The sequence below is a fragment of the Rhinoraja longicauda genome, chromosome 2, assembly GCF_053455715.1.
Source record: "Rhinoraja longicauda isolate Sanriku21f chromosome 2, sRhiLon1.1, whole genome shotgun sequence".
Classification (NCBI taxonomy): Eukaryota; Metazoa; Chordata; class Chondrichthyes; order Rajiformes; family Arhynchobatidae; genus Rhinoraja; species Rhinoraja longicauda.
The window spans coordinates 105069105-105092910 of record NC_135954.1 but is presented as its reverse complement, the minus strand read 5'-3'; the positions used below and the strand labels follow the sequence as shown (position 1 = coordinate 105092910).

The 23806-nt window shown below is 45.9% G+C and overlaps 1 protein-coding gene across 2 annotated transcripts in view; it reads left to right on the top strand.

Annotated features, from left to right (window-relative positions):
- The window catches only part of ccny (cyclin Y), a 197811-nt gene that overhangs the window by 115971 nt on the left and 58034 nt on the right, over positions 1-23806 (top strand). For both annotated transcript variants that reach the window (XM_078425274.1, XM_078425266.1), the window contains exon 2: positions 7899-7973. In XM_078425274.1, the coding sequence (XP_078281400.1) occupies positions 7899-7973 (75 nt within the window). The remainder of the gene's footprint in view (positions 1-7898; positions 7974-23806) is intronic.

Here is a 23806-nt window from a genome sequence, read left to right as displayed (position 1 = left end):
TACTTTTGCCTGATGGGAGAGGGGAGAAGAGGGAGTGGCCAGGGTGCGACTGGTCCATGATTATGCTGCTGGCATAATCAAGTGAATGAAAGGGAGGTTGGTTTGTGTGATGGTCTGGGTTGCGTCCATAATTCTCTGCAATTTCTTGGATAGAGCTGTTTCCAAACCAAGTAGTGATGCATCCCGATAACTTCGAAAATAGAACAGTACAGCACAAGAACAGGCTTTTGGCCTACCATGTCTGCATCAAGCCTGTTGCCATTCTAAACTAATCTCGTCTGCATGCACATGATCCAAATTCCATTATTCCCTGCTTGTCTAAACACCCTATTAAAAATTACGACTGGATCTGCCTCTGCTACTTATCGTGGCGGCATGTTCCAGGCACCAACCAAACGCTGTGTAGAAGAAAGGCACAAAATGCTGGAGTAACCCAGGGGGACAGGCAGCATCTCTGGAGAGAAGGAATGGGTGACGTTTCAGGTCTGAAGAAGGGTTTCGATCTGAAACGTGACCCATTCCTTCTCTCCAGAGATGCTGCCTGTCCTTCTGAGTTACTCCAGCATTTTGTGTAAGCTAGCATCTGCAGTTCCTTCCTACATATCTGTGTGGAAGAAAACTTCTTGTTTGACTTTTAATTTTGTTCATGCCTGAAATGCGTCAGCCGGTTGTGTGGCATAGATTTTATCTTCACCTCATGCCTTGTTGTTCGTCACCTTGAGTCTAGGATCTGGGGTCAAACAACAGTGGAGCTTTTGGACGGAGTACATTTGCAATCACAATGTAAGATCTTGACAGGCAAACTAACGAGGAAATGAGCGCCAGTTTTTAACAACATGATTTTTCTCTCTATCGATCGATTAAGGTGGAAGCATAAATTGTTGCCAAGAGCAGAAAATTTCTCCAGCGTTATTATAAAATTCATGAAATTTTAAAACATAAAGAAAATAAAATTAGAACTGCTGGAGCTGAAAATTGGAAATTTAAACAGAAAATGCAAGAAACTCAGCAGGTCAGGCAGTATCTGTGCAATAACAAACAGGGTTAATACTTAGTTTAGTTTAGAGATAAAGTGCGGAAACAGGCCCTTCGGCCCACCGGGTCCGTGCCGACCAACGATCCTCGCACACTTACACAATCCTTACACTTAGAGACAATTTACAATTGTACCAAGCCAATTAACCTACAAATCTACACGTTCAGTTGCAACCCAACAATGTTTGTGTTTCTTTTTGGCCTTGCAGCAGGAATAGTTGGCAACAATCCAATCCATTTCACTGGTTTTATGTTGAAGGTTTCGTGAAGACTGCAATGTTGCACCCAGTGGAGGACCAGGAAGTCACTGGCATTATCTTGTGGATGCCCGCGACGAGCTGCATGCTTATTCCCCTATTCAAACAGTGGGAGTTGAGTAGCCTCACGATTATCTATATACTAAAACTCTCGTTTGTTTATTTGTTTGTTCCTGAACTACAGCCAAAACGGTACACGATAGCGCGACAATTCTAGGCCCACCTTACTCACCGTTGTCCCTTTGGTGCCAATGGAAGAAGTTTCATTGAAATTGGTGTTATATTTTTTAAGTTATTCACATTCTAAAGTTTAAATCTATCCCCTAGGGAGGGAAGGGAGGGAGGGGTGGAGGGAGGATAAGGGTGGTTGAGGGGGATGGAGTGGGGGGAGGGGAGGGGAGGGGGAGGGGAGGAAGGAGGGCGGGAGGAGGGGGGAGGAGGGGAGGAGAGGGTGCTGCACCAATGCAGGAGAGGTTTGGGCCCAACGGGTCCACTTGGTCTAGTTCCTTCTACAAGTCTAGGTCACATACGCCAGATGACTGGAACCGTGCATATAATAATAATAATAATAATAATAATGCATTACATTTATATAGCGCTTTTCAAACACTCAAAGACACTTTACAGGGATTACTAGAACATAGAGAAGTGAATAAATAGATAAATAAGTAAACAAACAGAAAAAGGAGACAGAAGGTGAGGTGACGGTCAGTGGTTGAAGGCAGTGCTGAACAGGTGAGACTTCGGTGATGTTTTGAATGTGGTGAGTGAGGAGGAGTCTCTGACGGTTTGGGGTAGTGAGTTCCATAGGGTGGGAGCAGCGATGGAGAAAGCCCTGTCCCCCCAGGATCTGATATATCTTCATTCACTTGGCAATGTTCAAAATACAGAGGTAGAATTGTTTTGGCCATAGAACAATAATGGAAACCGTTCCTTCTGAAGGGAATCTTTCCAGCTATTCCTAAAAAAAACATTCCCTAGAATTTTAACCTCAAAAATGTTCCCCTTATTTCCTTAAAGTATCTCACTGCACCTTGGTACACATGATAATAAAGAAACCATTGAACCATTAAATATAAATATGCCTCTGGCAAACTTAAGGCTGCTGCACCGACCGATCCCTGTGGCAGACCGAAGGTATTTATTCACAAAATACTGGAGTAACTCAGCAGGTCGGGCAGCATCTCAGGAGAGAAGGAATGGGTGACGTTTCGGGTCGAGACCCTTCTTCAGACTGATGTCAGGTGGGCGGGACAAAGGAAGGATATAGATGGAGACAGGAAGATAGAGGGAGAACTGGGAAGGGGGAGGGGAAGAGAGGGACAGAGGAACTATATAAAGTTGGAGAAGTCAATGTTCATACCACTGGGCTGCAAGCTGCCCAGGCGAAATATGAGGTGCTGTTCCTCCAATTTCCGGTGGGCCTCACTATGACACTGGAGGAGGCTGAAAGGTCAGACTGGGAGTGGGAGGGGGAGTTGAAGTGCTCAGCCTCCGGGAGATCAGGTTGGTTAAGACGGACTTACCAATCAGAAAACAACCCATGTGTGCCTTCTTTTCTATTTTCTTATGGTCAGCCAATCCATTCACTTCAATATATTAACCATGGTAAGCTTATATTTTCTGCATTTATCTTTGGGATTACCTCATCTAATGTCATCTGGTAATGTAAGTTATAGTGCATCCACCAGCTCCCCATTATTCATAGGATGTGTTACTTTATCAACTTTTGAATGTCAATTTTAGGTCTGCGTCCTACTTGACAAACTTTCTTCCAGACGAGGCGAGATGTTGATTTGTAGCAACTACCTCTGTTTTCTCAGGTCCTGTTTTTTTGCTGGACTAATAAAGTTTTGCTATTTTATTATTGACATTTACTTTTTTTTTTCTCCTGTGAACAACCTTCATCATCCTTTTCTGTTTCAAATTGAAGACCGATGAATCTTTAAGTATACACAAAGGGGAGATAGGGGGATTTTGGACCAAAAGCAAATCAAGGGATGTGAGGATTAGGCACCAGAGTGGAGTTAACATCAATGATAAGAGCAGCTAGGATGCTGTTGAATGGTGGATCATGTTCAAGAGGCTATGTGGCCCAGCCCAGCTAATATTCACAAGTTCACGTTATAGGGATAGAATTAGGCCATTCAGCCCATCGAGTCCACTCCGCCATTCAATCATGGCTGATCTCTGACTCCGAATCCCATTTTCCTGCCTTCTCCCCATAACCCTTGACACCCGTTCTAATCAAGACTTTGTCTATCTCTGCCTTAAAAATATCCACTGACTTGGCCTCCACAGCCCTCTGTGGCAATGAGTTCCACAGATTAACTACCCTGTGACTAAAGAAGTTCCTCCTCACCTCCTTTCTAAAAGCGCGTCCTTTAATTCTGAGGCTCTGACTTTATTTCCTAAGTTTTTATGTAAATATTTTCAGAGCCCTTCCGTTCATTTTGATAGTCATTATTGTTGGCTTAGTGTCAAACTTGGTTGGATAATGTTCTATTGAAATTTTGCTACATTAACGAGTTAAGTACTTATCATATCATATCATATATATACAGCCGGAAACAGGCCTTTTCGGCCCACCAAGTCCGTGCCGCCCAGCGATCCCCATACATTAACACTATCCTACACCCACTAGGGACAATTTTTTTACATTTACCCAGCCAATTAACCTACATACCTGTACGTCTTTGGAGTGTGGGAGGAAACCGAAGATCTCGGAGAAAACCCACGCAGGTCACGGGGAGAACGTACAAACTCCTTACAGTGCAGCACCCGTAGTCAGGATCGAACCTGAGTCTCCGGCGCTGCATTCGCTGTAAAGCAGCAACTCTACCGCTGCGCTACCGTGCCGTGTTCGAGGTTTTCCAGTCACATGTCATCTCCCATTTCTTGCATTGCCTAAATACCCCCGATCACTTGAATCATCCAATGTTTGCACATGACACTTAAGCTGCTCATCCTATCACAACCAGAGAGCAGTCCTGAACTACTATCTACCTCATTGGTGACCCTCTGACTATCCTTGATCAGACTTTGCTGGCTTTACCTTGCACTAAACATTATTCCCCTATCATGTATCTATACACTGTAGATGGCTTGATTGTAATCATATATTGTCTTTCTGGTGACTGGTTAACACGCAACAAAAGCTTTTCACTGTACCTCTGTACACGTGACAATAAACTAAACTGAATTGAACTGGTGTATCAAGATGGTTAAAACCAAATAGAAAGTGATATTTGATTGATTATCTTTGCATACTTTGTTGAAAAATACATAGATACACAGGAAGATGATTTCAAATATTTTTCATTTTTCTATGCTTTGGAAGGTCCCTCTGTATATGGTTATACCGATATACCCTGTTTCTATATCAATAACTACATTCAAAAGACAATTAGAGGAAGAAAATGTGGGATATGAACATGGGAATGGGATGAATTCAATTGTTCTTTCACGGGATTAGTATGGACACTTTCCTTGTGCAAACAGAGTATATTTAATGGCCATTTTCTGAACACTGTCTATCCCACGAGAGGCCAGTTCAGAAGGTTCACAAAATCAAGGTGAGGTACAAGTAGACGCAATGGGTTGAATGGTTACTTGTGCTTCACTTTGATTGTGTGAAAATGTTCTGGTATGTTTAGAGAGATCTACTCCTAACTTGAACCCCATGTCGTGACAATTTATGAATTTAGTTTGTGGAAAAAGTTTGTTAAGGACTTGGTGCTTCAAAACATGCATTTGCTGAGATGTCTATTTTGTGTGGCTATCAGTCCTCCAAGATGCACAGAGTCTCTTGCCCAGAGCAGGTGAATCGAGGACCAGAGGACATCGGTTTAAGGTGAAGGGGAAAAGATTTAATATGAATCTGACAGGTAATTTTTTTCACTCAAAGGGTGGTGGGTGTATGGAACAAGCTGCCAGAGGAGGTAGTTGAGGCAGGGATTATCCCAACATTTAAGAAACAATTAGACAGGTCCGTGGATAGGACGGGTTTCGAGAGATACGGACCAAACGCGGGCAGGTAGGACTAGTGTAGGTGGCCGTTGTGGGCAAAGTTGGGCCGAAGGGCCTGTTTCCACACTATATCACTGTATGACTCTATGACTCTTAAGTACTTCCCAGTTGTAGCCGCTTGTCGGGTGGACAACGTGCTCAGAAAATGGACACAAAATATATTCTGTTTACGCAAGGAAAGTGCACTTGGCTGGCCAAGTTTGGTATGGCATTCTATGTAACAGATCTCTTGCTGCTGAACGGTGCCAAGCCTTTGGTTATGCTATAAGTCGTACTGCGCAAAAAGTAAGAAATAATACCAATTAAATTGTCATGGCTTTAACTAAAAGTCGGTCGATAAAACTTGAAATCGCACTTCATTTGACGGGTCGAATATTGATGGCTGGTATTGATGTTCCGACTGGCTGCTTGCTAATTATAATTCCTTCTTGTTCACATGGTCATCACCAGCAAGGTGATCTGAGCAGCTTTCTCTCATTTCGGAGGGCAATCAGCGGTCAACCACATTGTTGTTGGTCTGTGGTCATGTACAGGCCGATCTGGGTGGATTGCCCCCATGTGTAGGTGTCTGAGGATGTTGAAGGAAATGCAAGGAGAATAGGTTACAGTGAAAATAAGTGGGGAAGAATCTGGTTCTGTGAGCTGGCCAAAGTAGCATCCATATGGATTTGGGCAACATATGTCTCTCAAGGACTGTGTGCAGTTTTGGTCTCCAAATTTGAGGAAGGACATTCTTGCTGTTGAGGGAGTGCAGCGTAGGTTCATTCGGTTAATTCCCGGAAAGGCGGGACTGTCGTACGTTGAAAGACTGGAGTGACTGGGCTTGTATATTCTGGAATTTAGAAGGATGAGAGTGAATCTTATTGAAACATAGATAGATAGATAGATAGATAGCTTTATTTGTCATCCAATATTGGACGAAATTCGGTCACCCACAGTCCAACAATAAAAGCATTAAATATGCATTCAAATTACACAACCCCAAAACCCCCAAAACACAGTCCAACAATAAAAGCATTAAATAGGCATTAAAATTACCCAACCCCAAAAACACACAAAAAAAGAAACATCCATCAAAGAAACATCCATCACAGTGAGTCTCCTCCAGTCCTCTCTCTCCTCACTGTGATGGAAGGCCACAATGTCTTTCCCTTCTCCTGCTGTCCTCGCCCGCAGTCAGGTTGTTGTGGTTGCAGGCCGCACCGGACGGTCCACAGCGGGCCAAGCCCAAGGCGCGTCGCGTCGCAGCCGCTCCCGCAGCCTCCGAAGACGGCCGGCTCCGCCGATGATAAGTCCGATCCGGGGCGGGCGAACACGCTGCTGCCGCTGTTGCTGCACGTCGGGGCGGTCGTGGCTCCCGACATTGAAGCCCCCGCCCAGCAGAGAAATATCCCGCGGCCATCTTAGGCCACGCCGGACGGTGAAATGTCCGCGACCCAAGCCCTGCGATCCGGGGCGGGCGAACCCGCTGCCGCTGCCGGAGCTCCCGATGTCGGCATCCACGCGGCCCGAGCCTAAGGCGAGTCGCAGCCGCTCCCGCAGCCTCCGAAGACGGACCCGCTAGAGGCAGGAAACATGTTCCCAATGTTGGGGGAGTCCAGAACCAGGGGCCACAGTTTAAGAATAAGGGGTAGGCCATTTAGAACGGAGATGAGGAAAACCTTTTTCACTCAGAGAGTTGTAAATCTGTGGAATTCTCTGCCTCAGAAGGCAGTGGAGGCCAATTCTCTGATTGCTTTCAATAGAGAGTTAGATAGAGCTCTTAATGATAGTGGAGTCAGGGGGTATGGGGAGAGGGCAGGAACGGGGTACTGATTGAGAATGATCAGCCATGCTCACATTGAATGGCGGTGCTGGCTCGAAGGGCCAAATGTCCTCCTCCTGCACCTATTGTCTATTGTCTATTGACATATGTCAAGTAAATGGGTTTTTACAACAATCCGGTAACGTTGGCATCAGAGGCATTTATTGCTCATCTCTAATTGCACTTGAAGGTGAGGGTGTGTATTTTTCTTTTTGGAGTCCTGCTGAAGGTGCTCTCTCAATGCTGTTGGGAAGGAGGAGGCTGGGTTCCAGAATTTGCTCTCTCCAAATGCAAGGACGGGCAATATTTCGAAGATGGGATGGGTTGCTTGGATCAGCACCCAAAAGTGGCAGTGGTCCAGTGTTCCCGAGCCCTTATCCAGAACAGTACTGTGAACGTCGCCTTGCAAGAGGCTTCAGGTTTGCTGGAATAGTCTGGGCAGGTAACTGTGGACTATCTTGTAGAGGGTGTAAAGACCGGTATAAGCCAGCATCTGCTGTTCCTTGCGTAGGAAAGAACTGCAGATGCTCGTTTAAATCAAGGATAGACATAAAATGCTGGAGTAACTCAGCGGGACAGGCAGCATCTGTTGGGAGAAGGAATGGGTGATGTTTCGGGTCAAGACCCTTCTTCAGGCGTCTTGTATCTATCTGCAGTTCCTTCGTACGCATGGTCGAAGGGGTTGGATGTTTAAGATGCTCGATCATTCTCCCATCCATTAAGTTGCTTTTTCATTAATGCCAACCCTTTTTTCCCCCCATTTCTCTCCTTAGATTTAAACATGGAATTCAATCCTTCAGACCACCCTCGTGCCAGTACCATGTTTTTAAGCAAGTCACAAACAGATGGTAAGTAGTCTTTAACTCACACCAGCCTATCTGCTATTGAGATTACATTGCGTTGTTTTCAAAACTTTTTATATTTCATTTTGAATAATCATGATGCATTATTTTATTGTGTCATCTGGAAGCTTTCTCATCCTTAAAGTAAGCCGCCACACCTTGCTTAAATATCCGATAGTTTTCACTGAAACGTCTCCCATCCCTTCTCTCCAGAGATGGTGCCTGTCCCGCTGAGTTACTCCAGCATTTTGTGTCTATCTTTGGACTTGGATTCCTTGGTTCAAGTCAAGTCAAGTGTATTTGTTACACACACATAAATGTGCAGTGAAATGAAAGATTACCCACAGTCCAACAACTAGAGCAATAAAAGCAATAAAAGAGCAATAAAAATAAGCAATAACACACACAATCAAAGAAACAGAAAGAAACATCCATCACAGTGAGTCTCCTCCAGTCCCCTCCTCACTGTGATGGAAGGCCAGAATGTCTTTTCTCTTCCCCTGCCGTCTTCTCCCGCGGTCAGGCTGTTGTAGTTGCCACGTTCCAGGCCACGCTGGACGGTGAAAGGTCCGCAGTGGGTCGACCCAAGCCCCGCGATCCGGGCCGGGCGAAGCCGCTGCCGCTACCGCCGCCGCTGCACGTCGGGGCTCCCAACATTGAAGCCCCCGCCGGGCAGAGAAAATCCCGCGGCCTTTTTCAGGCCGCGCCGGACGGTGAAAAGTCTGCGGTGGGCTGACCCACCCCCGCGACTCGGGTCGGGCGAAGACGCTGCCGCTGCCGGAGCTCCCGATGTCGGCCCCCATCCAGGGGGCTGCGAGCTTCCGACGTCCACGCAGCCGGAGCCTCCACAGGCGAGTCCCAGGTGGAGGCCGCCAGCTCCAGGTGTTTGGCCGATGGCAGGCCGCAACGGGAACGGAGACACGGCCCAGAAACAAAAGATCGCGTCTCCGTTCGGAAGAGACAATTTTATATTTACAGTTCCCGCCACCCCCCCCCCCCCCCCATAGTATACAACCCCCCAAAAACGACATCACATTTACAGTACAATCAAGATAACAAAACAACATAAAAACACAAAGACAGACGGACTGCAGGTATGCCGCAGCTGCTAGGGCAGCGCAGGGGCAGAGTCTGGTCACTGCAATGAAATGGTGATAAGTGTGTGAAGGTTGCTCCCAATCTGACCTGAATGTTCCTTAAGACAGCAATGGTTCAATGGATATTTATTGTCACATAGGCATTAAGCATTACATGGTAAAATTCAATTGGCATATAATGTCGGCTGCACCATGTTTGGCACCATTTCATCAGGTTCAAAGTCCCAGCCTGTCCAAGTATAGCCGTGGTGTCCTCCGTGAAGAAACATGCATATATTTTGCCGAACGGGATTGTGAATGCCACGTGGTTCTGCCTTTCGGCGAAGACGTTAAACTGAGACCCTATTTGCCTGCCCTCTTGGATGAATATAACGATCCCGGTGGACTAGACTTGGAATTCGCCCTTTCATTCTGAGCATCATTCCGCCCTCAGTCAACAGCCCCAGTCATTCCCTGATCATTCAATCGTTTTTTGTTGTGTGCAAGTTTCCTTTTCCACTTTCCTACACAACAGAATATACAACAATGGGCAGGCTCGGTGGTGCAGCGGTAGAGCTATTGCCTTACAGCAACAGAGACCCGGTTCGATCCTGACTACGGGTGCTGGCCTTGTACTGAGTTTGTATGTTCTCCCCGTGACCTGCGTGGGTTTTCTCCGGTATCTTCGGTTTCCTCCCACACTCCAAAGACGTACAGGTTTGTAGGTTAAAGGGGTTGGCTATGAATGTAAAATGAATGTCCCTAGTCCCTATGAATGACCCTAGTGTGTGTAGGATAAATGTTAATGTGAGGGGATTGCTGGTCGGTGTGGACTCGGTGGGCCGAAGGACCTGTTTCCGTGCTGTATCTCCAAACTAAGAGGTGGCTGCAATTAAATCCCTCCTTGGTTGCAGCCTTCCTGGCCCAACTGCAGATGTGACGAGGTGCTACTTTTGCAGAGCGATATGTCTGTCGGGGAGTGTTGCCGACTGGGCCACTCCAGACTGCAGGAGTACGTGCTGGGGACGTACTGAAGCTCGGTGCAGCCAATACCAAGGCACTGTGGGGAGGATCACAGCCTAGGGTTCTTCCGCCGCTTGACATTGGGGGGCAGTGTCTGCAGAAGACATCCTCAAACAAGGAAAAGGGTATCACCCAGGGGGCCGCATCAGTGGCGAGGGTCCCTGGTGTAACGATAGTTGTGAACACTCCTGAATATGACACCAATGAATGTGTAGATGCTGAGAATGTTGGAAGAACTTTTGCGCTGTTCTAGTTCAGTTCAGTTTAGTTTATTGTCACGTGTACCGAGGTACAGTGAAATGCTTTTGATGCGTGCTATCCAGTCAGCAGAAAGACAATACATGAATCGAGCCATTTACAGTGCATAGATACATGATAAGGGAATAACATTTTGTGCAAGGGTAAAGCCAGCAAAGTCCAATCAAAGATAGTCTGAGGGTCACCAAAGAGGTAGACAGTAGTGTAGCACTGCTCTCTGGTTGTGGTGGGATGATTCAGCTGCCTGATAACAGCTGGGAAGAAACTGCCCCTGAATCTGGAGGTGTGCGTTTTCACACTTCTAGACATTTTTGCCCGATGGGAGAGGGGAGAAGAGGGAGTGGCCAGGGTGCGACTTGTCCTTGATTGTGCTGCTGGCCTTGCCGGGGCAGCGTGAGGTAGAAATGGAGTCAATGGAAGGGAGGCTGGTTTGTGTGATGGTCCGGGCTGCGTCCACAATTCGCTGCAATTTCTAGCGGTCTTGGATGGAGCTGTTCCCAAACCAAGTTGTGATGCATCCTGATAAAATGCTTTCTGTGGTGCATCTGTAGAATATGGCGAGAGCTGTTGGGGACATGCCAAACTTCCTAAGCCTTCTGAGGAAGTAGAGTATGGTATATGTGTTATATATTTGTACTCTGAATCAACTTTATTTTAGGAAATAAAATAAAGTAGATCTCCACTGTTGACAAGTGGCTGTTGAATTGTGTTCTCAGCTATTTTTTTATCTTCCAGATGTGAAAATGTTCAGTTGTTGGTGTTATTCTGTTCCTCGTCCATCAGCCATGCCACCTAATGATGATGAAACTGCATAATTAGCAAGGACCCTTTTAGCAAGGGCGGCACGGTAGCGCAGCGGTAGAGTTGCTGCTTTACAGCGAATGCAGCGCCGGAGACTCAGGTTCGATCCTGACTACGGGTGCTGCACTGTAAGGAGTTTGTACGTTCTCCCCGTGACCTGCGTGGGTTTTCTCCGAGATCTTCGGTTTCCTCCCACACTCCAAAGACGTACAGGTGTGTAGGTTAATTGGCTGGGTAAATGTTAAAAAAAATTGTCCCTAGTGGGTGTAGGATAGTGTTAATGTACGGGGATCGCTGGGCGGCACGGACTTGGAGGGCCGAAAAGGCCTGTTTCCGGCTGTATATATATGATATGATATGATATGATAAATAATTGGTTTGAATAATTCAAAGTATGAGGTGACTGAGTGATTAGGTGACTGAGCACAGATAACTGCTGTTGCATAACAGGCAGGCTAACAATTAAATAGACCCTTCAAAGATTGCAGCGTGATTGGCTAAAGAATAGCCTGTCTTTGTTCAGCTGCACTTACAAAGAAAGGTCTTATACAATACAATACAATACAATATATCTTTATTGTCATTGTACAGGGGTACAACGAGATTGGGAATGCGCCTCCCATACGATGCAATAAATCAATTAGCTAGTCTGTATTAATTTAAACAACCCAATGAAACAAATTAGAACAGTTTTAAAACAGAATAAAGTGCAAGTAGATCTGTGCCGGATCACTGTGCGATGTGACCATCCGGCTCAGCAGGCACCGGTTCATAGCAGCTACGGCCCTGGGGATGAAGCTGTTCCTGAGTCTGGAGGTGCGGGCGTAGAAGGCCTTGTATCGTCTGCCCGATGGTAGAAGTTCGAACAGACTGTTGCAGGGGTGTGAAGAGTCTTTGTGGATGCTGGTGGCTTTTCTGAGGCATCGTGTGTTGTAGATGCCCTCCAAGGCTGGTAACTGTGTTCCGATGAGCTCTATGGACTACCCGCTGAAGAGCTTGTGTATTGTGTATTGTGACATATGTCTACAGCAGGACTGTTTCCCTGTTCAGGATGAATGAAGTTAATGAATTGAAAAATGATTGGTTACAAATGCAAGTAGTGCTATTGGTTAGAAACAAGGGACTGCAGATGATGGTTCAAAAGAGACAAAGTGCTGGAGGAACTCAGCAGGTCAGGTTGCATCTCTGGAGAACATGGATAGGTGACATTTCGGATCGGGTCTGAAGAAGGGCCCCGACGCAAAACGTCACCAACACAGGTCTGATCCCGGCTAAGGGTGCTTGTCTGTACGGAGTTTGTACATTCTCCCTGTGACCTGCGTGGGTTTTCTCTGAGATCTTTGTTTTCCTCCCACACTCCAAAGGCGTGCAGGTTTGCAGGTTGACTGGCTTGGTATAAATGTAAAAATTGTCCCTGGTGTGTGTGAATATGCGGAGATCGCTGGTCGGTGAGGACTCGGAGGACCTAGGGGTTATTTCCGTGCTGCGTCTCTAAAGCTAAAACTAAAAACAAAGTGATAGGTGGATCGGTGAGGGAGGTTTTTATTGGCAGATGGGTGGACAAAGACAATAGACAATAGGTGCAGGAGTAGGCCATTCGGCCCTTCGAGCCAGCACCGCCATTCAATATGATCATGGCTGATCATTCTCAATCAGTACCCCGTTCCTGCCTTCTCCCCATACCCCCTGACTCCGCTATCCTTAAGAGCTCTATCTAGCTCTCTCTTGAATGCATTCACAGAACTGGCCTCCACTGCCTTCTTTTTTTTTCTTTTTTAAATTTAAATTTTTTTTTAAAGCATATGTACAAATAATAATAAACGACAAACTGGTTATAGAGTTCTTACATAGCTTCAATTTTAAATTTTTAAAGAAAAAATAAAGATGGCCTCCGCTGCCTTCTGCGGCAGAAAATTCCATAGATTTACAACTCTCTGACTGAAAACGTTTTTCCTCATCTCCGTTCTAAATGGCCTACCCCTTATTCTTAAACTGTGGCCCCTGGTTCTGGACTCCCCCAACATTGGGAACATGTTTCCTGCCTCTAACGTGTCCAACCCCTTAATAATATGATATGTTTCGATAAGATCCCCTCTCATCCGTCTAAATTCCAGTGTATACAAGCCTAGTCGCTCCAGTCTTTCAACATATGACAATCCTACCATTCCGGGAATTAACCTAGTAAACCTACGACGAGATGAAAGGAAGTCAGAAGGTTACAAAGGAGAGAAGAGGAATAAATTGTGAAGCTGCATGAAGGGACATAAGTGGAAGGGGACAGGAGGAAGAGGAATTGGCGGAATTGGTGGATCCAGTTAGTGGATGAAAGCGGTGTGCATCTGACATATGATGAAAGAATGGATTGACTGGGCTTATATTCACTGGAATGTAGAAGGATGAGAGGGGATCTTATAGAAACATATAAAATTCTTAAGGGGATTGGGCAACTTGATGCAGCAAAAATGTTCCCGATGTTGGGGAGGTCCAGAACCAGGGCGGGGTCACAGTGTAAAAATAAGGGGAAGGCCATTTAGAATTGAGATGAGGAAAAACGTTTTCACCCGGAGAGTTGTGAATCTGTTGAATTCCCTGCCACAGAAGGCAGTGGAGGCCAATTCAAAGGTTTCAAAGGTCTTTTATTGTCACATGTACCAATTAAGGTACAGTGACATGCAAATTACCACACAGCTATACGGAAAAAAAAGCAACAAGACACACAAATACATAAAAGTTAACATAAACATCCACCACAGCAGATTCCCCCATTACTCACTGTGATGGAAGGTAAAAAAAGTCCAAACTCCTTCCTCTTTATTTCTCCCGCGGTTGGGGCAATTGAACCATCCGTCGGGGTGATCAAAGCTCCCGCAGCCGGCAGTCGAAGCTCCCGCATCGGGGCGATCGAAACTCCTGCGTGGGGGCGATCGAAACTCCCGCAACGTGGACTTCACGATGTCGGTCTCTGACCAGAGACCGCAGGCTCCGTGATGTTAAGTCCTCAAGCGCCCACGGTTGGAGCTCGACGTCGATCCCTGGCAAAGAGATAGCGGGCTCCGTGATGGTAAGTCCGCAGGCGACCGTGGTGAAGCTCTCAAAGGTCAGTCTCCAGCAAAGGTCGCCAACTCCTCGATGTTATGCCGCAGTGTGGACGGAGATACCATACGGAAAAAAAATTGCATCGAGGTAAGAGATTAGAAAAAGTTTGCCCCAACCCCCCCTCCCTCCCCCCCCCCCACATAAAACAAGCTAAAGAACACTAAAGACATGCATTTAACACAAACTATTAAAACCAAAGAAGGAAAGGACAGACAGACTTGGCGAGGCAGCCATTGCTGGCGCCACCCGGTGGTCAATTCACTGGATGTTTTCAAGAGAGAGTTAGATAGAGCTCTGAGTGCTAACAGAATCAAGGGATATGGAGAAAAAAGCAGGACTGTTTCAGGATGATCAGCCATGATCATATTGAATGGCGGTATTGACTCGAAGGGCCAACTCCTGCACCTATGTTTCGGTGGGTCGGACACAGTGAAGAAAGGGAGTGGGGGGGTTTGTTTGGTTTGGTGGGTGGGTTATTAGCTAAAATTGGAGAATTGAATGTTCGTACTTTTGAGTTTTAAGCTACAAGAAGAAAGTGTTGCTGCCAATTGGTATTGATTGTGGTCTGCCAATGAGGATCCAATTGCATAGAGATGAGCAGAGACCCAGTCCACTGAGTTTGATAGTAAGCTTAGAGGGGTAAGCTTAGAGGGGTTGATGGAGTTGGCTGCCGAGATGAACAATGGTCTAATGTACCTGTTCTTTCACTGTAAGTGTTCCAGTGTAGACTGAAGAGCTAGTGAGAACGCATCCCCCGTTGATCTATTGTGCCAGTAGGTGAATTGTAGTGGGTCAAGGTGAATTGTAGTGGGTCACTGATTCTCAACACAGGCACACCAAGGGCCTTGTGCTCAGTCCTCTCCTGTACTCCCTGTTCGCGCACGACTGTACTGTGCGGCACGGTGGCGCAGCAGTAGAGTTGCTGCCTTACAGCGAATGCAGCGGCGGAGACTCAGGTTCGATCCTGACCACGGGCGCCGTCTGTACGGAGTTTGTACGTTCTCCCCGTGACCTGCGTGGGTTTTCTCCGATATCTTCGGTTTCCTCCCACACTCCAAAGACGTACAGGTATGTAGGTTAATTGGCTGGGCAAATGTAAAAATTGTCCCTAGTGTGTGTAGGATAGTGTTAATGTGTGGAGATCGCTGGGCGGCGCGGACCCGGTGGGCCGAAGGGCCTGTTTCTGCGCTGTATCTCTAAATCTAAAAAAAATCTTTAAAAATCTAAGCACAGCTCAAACATCATCATAAGTTTGCTGACGACACGACCATCTTGGGCCTCATCACAGAAAACAATGAGACGGCCGACAGAGAGGAGGTAAAGGCACTAAACAGCTGGTGCCGGGAAAATAACCTCTCTCTCAATGTCAGCAAAACTAAAGAGATGATGGTGGACTACAGGGGACAGCAGGGGGAGTGGACACCTCCCCATCCACATCGGGGATGCTGAGGTTGAAAGGGTCAGCAGCTTTAAGTTCCTTTCCTGGACACTGCACACGGACACAATAACAAAGAAGGCCCACCAGCGGCTCTTTTCCCTGAGAAGACTGAGGAGGTTTGGCATGAACGCCAGCATCCTCACAAACATCTACAGACGCACCATCGAGAGCCTGCTGACGGGCTGCATTACAGTCTGGTACGGGAACTGTTCTGCCCACAGCCACAAATCACTACAGAGGGTGGTGAAGACGGCACAGCACATCACTGGCAACCGTCTCCCGGCCATTCAGGACATTTCCTACCGGCGGTGCCTGCGGAAGGCACGCAGCATCATCAAGGACCACAGCCACCCAGCACGCAGGCTGTTCCCCTTGTTACCATCAGGCAGACGATACAGGAGTATGGCTGCGCGTACCACCAGACTGAAGAACAGTTTCTACCATCAGGCCATCAGGCTTCTGAACTCATAAACACATTTCACATCAGATATGTTGATTATTTATAATGTTGTCTTTTTACCTTACTAATGTTATTTTTATCTTATTTATCCTTGGAATATTACTGCTGAGCTGACCCGTTGTCTTGTCAAATACATTTCATTGTTCCGTTGACCCTGTGCCAACCTACATATGACAAATAAAATTAATTATTAAAATTAATTATTGTATTATTGAGGCAGGACTTGATAACCAACCATCATGATTAACCTCTCACAGTTCACCATGGGTGTAGTTCCACCGGTCGGAGGCCACGGAGGCGTGTCACCTTACTCTTCTTGTGGCACTGGTATTATGTACGTCCTTTTAAGGCACGTCGAGACCTTGAATCTCAGTAGAGCGAGTTTTGAAGAAGTCCGCAAAATCTCCAGTCAATTGTTCCGCGCAGGTTGTAAGAATGTGGCCCGCTGGTTTCCAGGGGTTCACCCTCGTGAAGGATCGTCTGGCACTGGCTTCGGTGACTGAGTCTTCATTGTCGCGGGAATCCGAGAAGATAATCCATATTGTCCCTATCAAAGTGAGCGTGGGAAATGTAGAGCTTGCCCGAGAGAGGTGCATCATCGTCACCTGAGCTACTAATTGGTTTTGCCCTATGGGAAGTCATGGCGTGCAAATCTACCACAGTCGCTCCATGTCCCTTTGTTCTCCACTTCTGCCGAAAAGCGTCTCTTTGCTTTCCTGATGGATTCATGTGGACATCTTGCCACGACCATGTTTCACCCGCCTGAAATCTGCTCCTTGCTAGATTGCAGAACACCCTGTTTATCTGGTTAGAAAACACTGGTGAGTTCTTGGTGGAAGCCCTCTTCTTCGCACATTTCCTTATGATGAAGTTGGCTATTTGTTTGCGTGCATTTTTGAGTTTTTGAACATCACCCGATCTATCAATGCCAAGCAGCCATACAGTTGTACCTCAGCCTCCCCAGATCAGAATTTATTTTCTGAATTAGGCAACGCATGGAATCTATAATCAAAGGTATAATCCAATATCAACAGGAAGGACCAGATGTAGTCACTGCTGATTACAATGGAACTGCATCTTCCATTAGCGATCCCATCGTATCATAGTCCCTTACTCATTCAGTACCTCCTCCTTTGCTTCTATATCTTCCGTCTCCCAATAACTCTTTTCTTTTCTCTTGCAATCCACCCTTCCTGTCTTTCTAGGAAGATAACTGCAGATGCTGGTACAAATCGAAGGTATCACAAAATGCTGGAGTAACTCAGCAGGTCAGGCAGCATCTCTGGAGAGAAGGAATGTGTGACGTTTCGGGTCGAGACCCTTCTTCAGACTGAAGACCCTCCATCAGTCTGAAGAAGGGTCTCGACCCGAAACGTCACCCATTCCTTCTCTACTGAGATGCTGCCTGACCTGCTGAGTTACTCCAGCATTTTGTGAATAAATACCTTCGATTTTTACCAGCATCTGCAGTTATTTTCTTACACTTCCAGAACAAGCACAAGTTATTGTTTTAACCTCTTCTATGTCTAACACTGCGTTTTTTTAATGCCTTTCTGCTCCATTTCCTCACCTCACACTTTTTTTCATGTCCTCCCACACTTGCTTGCCTTCCTCCACCTCCAGCCAATCCCGGCTAGATGTTTCCCCACGCTTCAAACAGTGGTGACATTCACTTGTTGGTCAAGTGTTGAGACCCTGGAATTGCTCAGTGTTATTGTCAGACCACCAATTTCTTGCCCCAAGGTTTCCCCAGCCAGGCCCCATAGTGTTTCCCCACCTCGAGAGACTGGAAGATGGTGGGCAGAGAGGCAGTAACAGGACAATCTAGATTCATGACAGGACAATAGGAAACATGGATCAATAGAGGGAATCAAAGGTATAATCCTATATCAACGGAGGTAGTCAATGCTCAATTACAATGGAACTGCATCTTCCATTTGCGATCCCCACATATCCTAGTCCCAATCAAAGATGCTAGAGGAACAAGATAGACCACTCGACCCTAAAAACCGTAGTATGTCATGACGCCATTTTAGTAGGCAGAAACTTGCAGAAACTTATAAAAAATAACAAGAATCTGTGAATTGATAGATGAGTTATATTCTGCATTTTAATGGTATCATCACACATACTGTTCCCCCAAAACACTGATTACACTGCGAGAGGCATAGCGATCGGCGGGTTTTGCCTACTAAAATGGCTCCTTTGCGTACTGCACTTCAGTATGGGCGATTTCAACGGAGTGGTCCATCTTGTTCCTCTAGTATCTTTGGCCCCAGTCGTGGACACTGAGCTACCTCTCAATGAAGGCCAGAACTCCATCACAGAACTTATACAATCTCCAGTGATACAGCACCACATTCAGCAAACTGACAAAAAGAAAGGCCAAGATCTAAGACTTGGCATAAAGCCCCATTCTAATGGGCAGGAGTGACCCCTGACGTGACGTAGACAATACATAGGAGGCACCTCAAGACGCTGAAAAGAATACCACCCAATCTTTCTTCACAAAATCTCCCAATCCATTGAGAAGATGGTCAATGGACCCTTCAAAGCCAGCATCCCCACCATCTCATCCCCTCCATCTCTGTCTCCTACCACTCTGAAGGGACAGGCCACATTGTCAGGATGTGCTCAGCATGTCCTTGAAAAGAAAGTACACCATCACCAAGTTCTGCCAATCTCTGACCTAAGAGAATTACCTCAGAATTAAAGGATATTCCCTTAGGAAGGAGATGAGGAGGAATTTCTTTAGTCAGCAGCTGGTGAATCTGTGGAATTCTTTGCCACAGAAGGCTGTGGAGGCCAAGTCAGTGGATATTTTTAAGGCAAAGTTAGATAGATTCTTGATTAGTACGGGTGTCAGGGGTTATGGGGAGAAGACAGGAGAATGGGGTTAGGGGGGAGGGATAGATCAGCCATGATTGAATGGCGGAGTAGACTTGATGGGCCGAATGGCCTAATTCTCCTCCTAGTACTTATGACCTTATGAACCTCAACCCCCGGGAAGAAAGCACCTTCCGAATGGAATGGAAGTCAAGCAATACAGAAAATTACTCATTTTTGTCAAGAGTAAATACGTTTGCAACAAAATCCATCAGCAATGAAGCAAGCTCCATTCAGATACATCCCAAACTAAGTGTGAGTGTCACAGGAAGACATAATACACAGCAACATCAAAAAATAGAAGAAAACAATGCAACAAATCTGCTATGAATGATATGTAATTGTCGATCTAATTAATTTTAATAAGGTAACCATAATGTGACTTTTGTTAGAAAGGTCGCTCGTTGATTTAATAAATAGTACAATTGGAGTTGTGGATTTAGTCTATTATGCAGATGTAGAAAAATATCAAAGTATGGGGTGTGGGTGAATAATATCCTTTTTGTTGTATTTTAAACCAAAAGGCAAACCAAGCCCAGGGGAGGCCAAGGCAGTGGAGGCCAAGTCTCTGAATGCATTCAAGAGAGAGCTAGCTAGAGCTCTTAAGGATAGCGGAGTCAGGGGGTATGGGGAGAAGGCAGGAACGGGGTACTGATTGAGAATGATCAGCCATGATCACATTGAATGGCGGTGCTGACTCGAAGGGCCGAATGGCCTCCTCCTGCACCTATTGTTTATTGTCTATTGTCTATAATATCAAAGAGATGTTGTGTTAGAGTTGAGATGGACTTTGTGCACAGTGTTAGTGTCTGTCATATGAAAAGGATTTGGGAACACTGAAGTGTGCTAATCAGGACAGAGTTTAGAGAATGAAGCTGCATGTTTTAGAAAATAAAACATCACGGAATGCCCTGCAGTGATCAACATTGTGATAGTCTCAGCCTTAACTACTTCCTCTGGCAGCTTGTTCCTTACATCCACCACCCTTTCTTTCAAAAAGTTACCCCTCAGATTCCTATTAAATCGTTTCCCCTTCACCTTAAACCTCTGTCCTCTGGTCCTGGATTCCCGTATTCTGGGCAAGAGACTGTGCATCTATGTTACTAAGTTCTCCAACTCGTTCCTGTACTCCATCTTATTATGGAGGTGGTGTTGCCACGTATCTCCACTGGTTGTGGTCTGTGGATCAGAAAGTTGAGGATCCCGTGGCAGATGGGAGTGCTGATTCCTAGGTCCAGGAGTTTTTGTTGTCTCGGTGCTCCAGGGAGATGGAATTTGCTGTGGACCTGTTGCGATGGTAAGCAAACCGAAGTGGATCAAGGTTGGCTGTGAGGCTGGAGATAATGTGGGCCTTCTGAATTGAACGCCATTCCTCAGCCCAATTAACAAGCTGTTCAAGATCCCGCTGCAATTCTTGACCATCTCCTTCACTACCCATGTTACAAAATACTTCAGTGTCGTCTGCAAGCTTACTTACTACGCCTGGTGCATTCTCATCCGATTTTTTGCATTCCTATTACTGATTATTTTTGTACTTTTGTGCCATCAACATCTTGAGATCACCATTGTCCAGAAGCTCAACTGGACCAGCCACAAACATAACGTAGTGGCAAGAGCAGGTTAGAGATAGGGTATCCAAGGATGTCGACAAAATGGAGAGGGTACAGAGGAGATTTACTAGAATGTTGCCTGGGTTTCAGCACTTAGGCTACAGAGAGAGGTTGAACAGGTTGGGTCTTTATTCTTTGGAGCGTAGAAGGTTGAGGGGGGACTTGATAGAGGTTTTTAAAATTTTGAGAGGGACGGACAGAGTTGACGTGGGTAGGCTTTTCCCTTTGAGAGTGGGGAAGATTCCAACAAGGGGACATAGCTTCAGAATTGAGGGACAAAGGTTTAGGGGTAACATGAGGGGGAACTTCTTTACTCAGAGGGTTGTGGCTGTATGGAATGGGCTTCCGGTGGAAGTGGTGGAGGCTGGCTCGATTTTATTATTTAAGAGTAAATTGGATAGGTATATGGATAAGAGGGGATTAGAGGGTTATGGTCTGAGTGCAGGTAGATGAGACTAGGTCAGGGAGAATGGTCGGCGTGGACTGGTAGGGCCGGACAGGCCTGTTTCCATGCTGTAGTTGTTATATGTTGTTATATGTTATAAGGCCTCTCTATCATCTACGAGGCACAAGTCAGGAGAGTAACGTATTACTCTCTACTTACCTGGATAAATGTCGCTCTAACATCTGGATATTCAACATCACCCAAAAGAAAGAAGTCCACTTGGTTGCCACGCCATCAAAAGTTCTCCACAATGATTCCGCCACCACCAGCAGACCATAAGGTCATAGGTTCTCAGCGCAGAATTAGGCCATTCGACCCATCAAGTCAACTCCGCCTTCAATCGTGGCTGATCTATTCTTTCCTCTCAACCCCATTCTCCTGCCTTCGTCCCATAACCCCTGACACCTGTACTATTCAAGAATGTGTCAATCCCCACCTTAAAAATATCCATTGACGGCCTCCACAGCCTTCTGTGGCAAAGAATTCCACAGATTCACCACCCTCTGACTAAAGAAATTCCATCCCATTTCATTTCTAAAGGTACATCCTTTTATTCTGAGGCTGTGATCTCTGGTCCTAGATTCTCCCACCAGTAGAAACATCCTCTCCACATCCACTCGATCCAGGCCTTTCACTATTCGGTAAGTTTCAATGAGGTTCCCCCCACCCCCGTCCTTCTAAACGCCAGCGAACAGAGGCTCAGTGCCTTCATTAGATACCATGTGGAAAGTACTTTGCAGCTATTCGCTCAGACTACTCCAATAGTACTGCCCAAAGCTATAAGCAGTACCACCAAGATGGGGAAAAGGCAGCAGGATTTCCACTATCCATGCCAATTACTGGGTCTAAATCATGGAAATCGCTACCCAACAGCACTATGCCTTCTCCAGAAAGACTGCAGTTGTTGAAAAGAACAGATCACTGTCTCTGTCTTGAAGGATTTAGGAACAGGCAACAGATGCCAGCCTGGCTGATTTATGCTGAGATATAGGAATTGAATTTTAAAAATGATGTAACCATGTTCTGTAACTGTTAGAAATGCGAGAGAACTTCAAAGGCTGCTCTAAAGTGCAATTATTATCGCCAAGATGGATGGGAACACAGAGTCCATTTCAAGCACACTCGTGTATCTTGACGATTAGCAAAAATAACGTGAGCAGCGAGATGAGATTTTCTTCGGCTTTTCAGATGCAAAGCAGAGCTGACCTGTTGCAAAACGGAACATGCGAATCGCTGTGATGATGCGCTGTATTTCCACAGGAAGATAGTCACAAAGTGCTGGAGTAACAGGCAGCAGCTCTGGGGAGAAGGAATGGGTGACGTTTTGGGTCGAGACCCTTCCTCAGACTGAGAGTTAGGGGAGAGGGAGTGTAAGAGATCAAAGGAGACGAGGCGCAAGAAAAATGTAGAATACTGTGGATCATTGTTCGCTAGGAGAAGGTGACAACAAAAAAACAGAGATACAATGTAATCGGGGGGACAGCCAGACTTGATCGGAGAACTGGGAAGGGGGAGGGATGGAGGGAGAGGGAAAGCAAGGGTTACTTGAAGTAAGAGAAGTCAATAATCATACCGCTGGGGTGTAAGCTGTCCAAGCGAAATATGAGGTGCTGTTCCTCCAATTTGACAATGGAGGAGGCCCAGGACAGAAAGATCAGTGTGGGAATGGGAGGGGGATTTAAAGTGTTTAGCAACCGGGAGATCAGGTAGGTTTAGGCAGACTGAGCGGAGGTGTTCACCGAAAACGATCGCCGAGCCTGCTCTTGGTCTATCCTTCTATCCAGAGAGGCTTGCCTGCCCCACTGAGTTATGCCAGCATTTTGTGTCTATCTTCAATGTCAACCAGCCTCTGCAGTTCCTTCCTGCACATTTCCACAGGAAAGCTGGCTGGCTCCCACGAATATTTTTTAACATTAGAATTGAGCTCGTGTGATTTATCTGCTTTTAATCAGCAACAGTGAAGATTTGCCTTGGTAATGAAGAATGGTGCGGGAGAAACATACTTTTGCATTATTGGCAAGTTGTGACTTGCTTCTTAAAGCATATGCAGAGTGAAAGTAGCGCCAAAACGGAATTCCCTGTCGAGACCCTTCGTCAGACTAAAGAAAGGTCTTGACCCGAAATGTCGTCTACAGTGCCTTCCATAAGTTTTGGGACAAAGACCCATCATTTATTTATTTGCCTCTGTACTCCACAATTTGAGATTTGTAATAGAAAAAATCACATGTGGTTAATGTAACTTAGTCAGATTTTAATAAAAGCCATTTTTATACATTTTGGTTTCACCATGTAGAAATTACATCAGTGTTTATATATAGTCCCTCCCATTTCAGGGCAGCATAATGTTTGGGACACAGTAATGTCATGTAAATGAAAGTAGTCATGTTTAGTATTTTGTTGCATATCCTTTGCATGCAATAACTGCTTGAAGTCTGCGATTCATGGACATCACCAGTTGCTGGGTGTCTTCTCTGGTGATGCTCTGCCAGGTCTAGATTGCAGCCATCTTTAGCGTATGCCTGTTTTGGGGGCTAGTCCCCTTCAGTTTTCTCTTCAGCATATAAAAGGCATGCTCAATTGTGTTCAGATCGGGTGATTGACTTGGCCACTCAAGAATTGACCATTTTTTAGCTTTGAAAAACTTTGTTGCTTTAGCAGTATGTTTGGGATCATTGTCTTGCTGTAGAATGAGCTGCCTGGTCAATGAGTTTTGAGGCATTTGTTTGAACTTAAGCAGATAGGATGT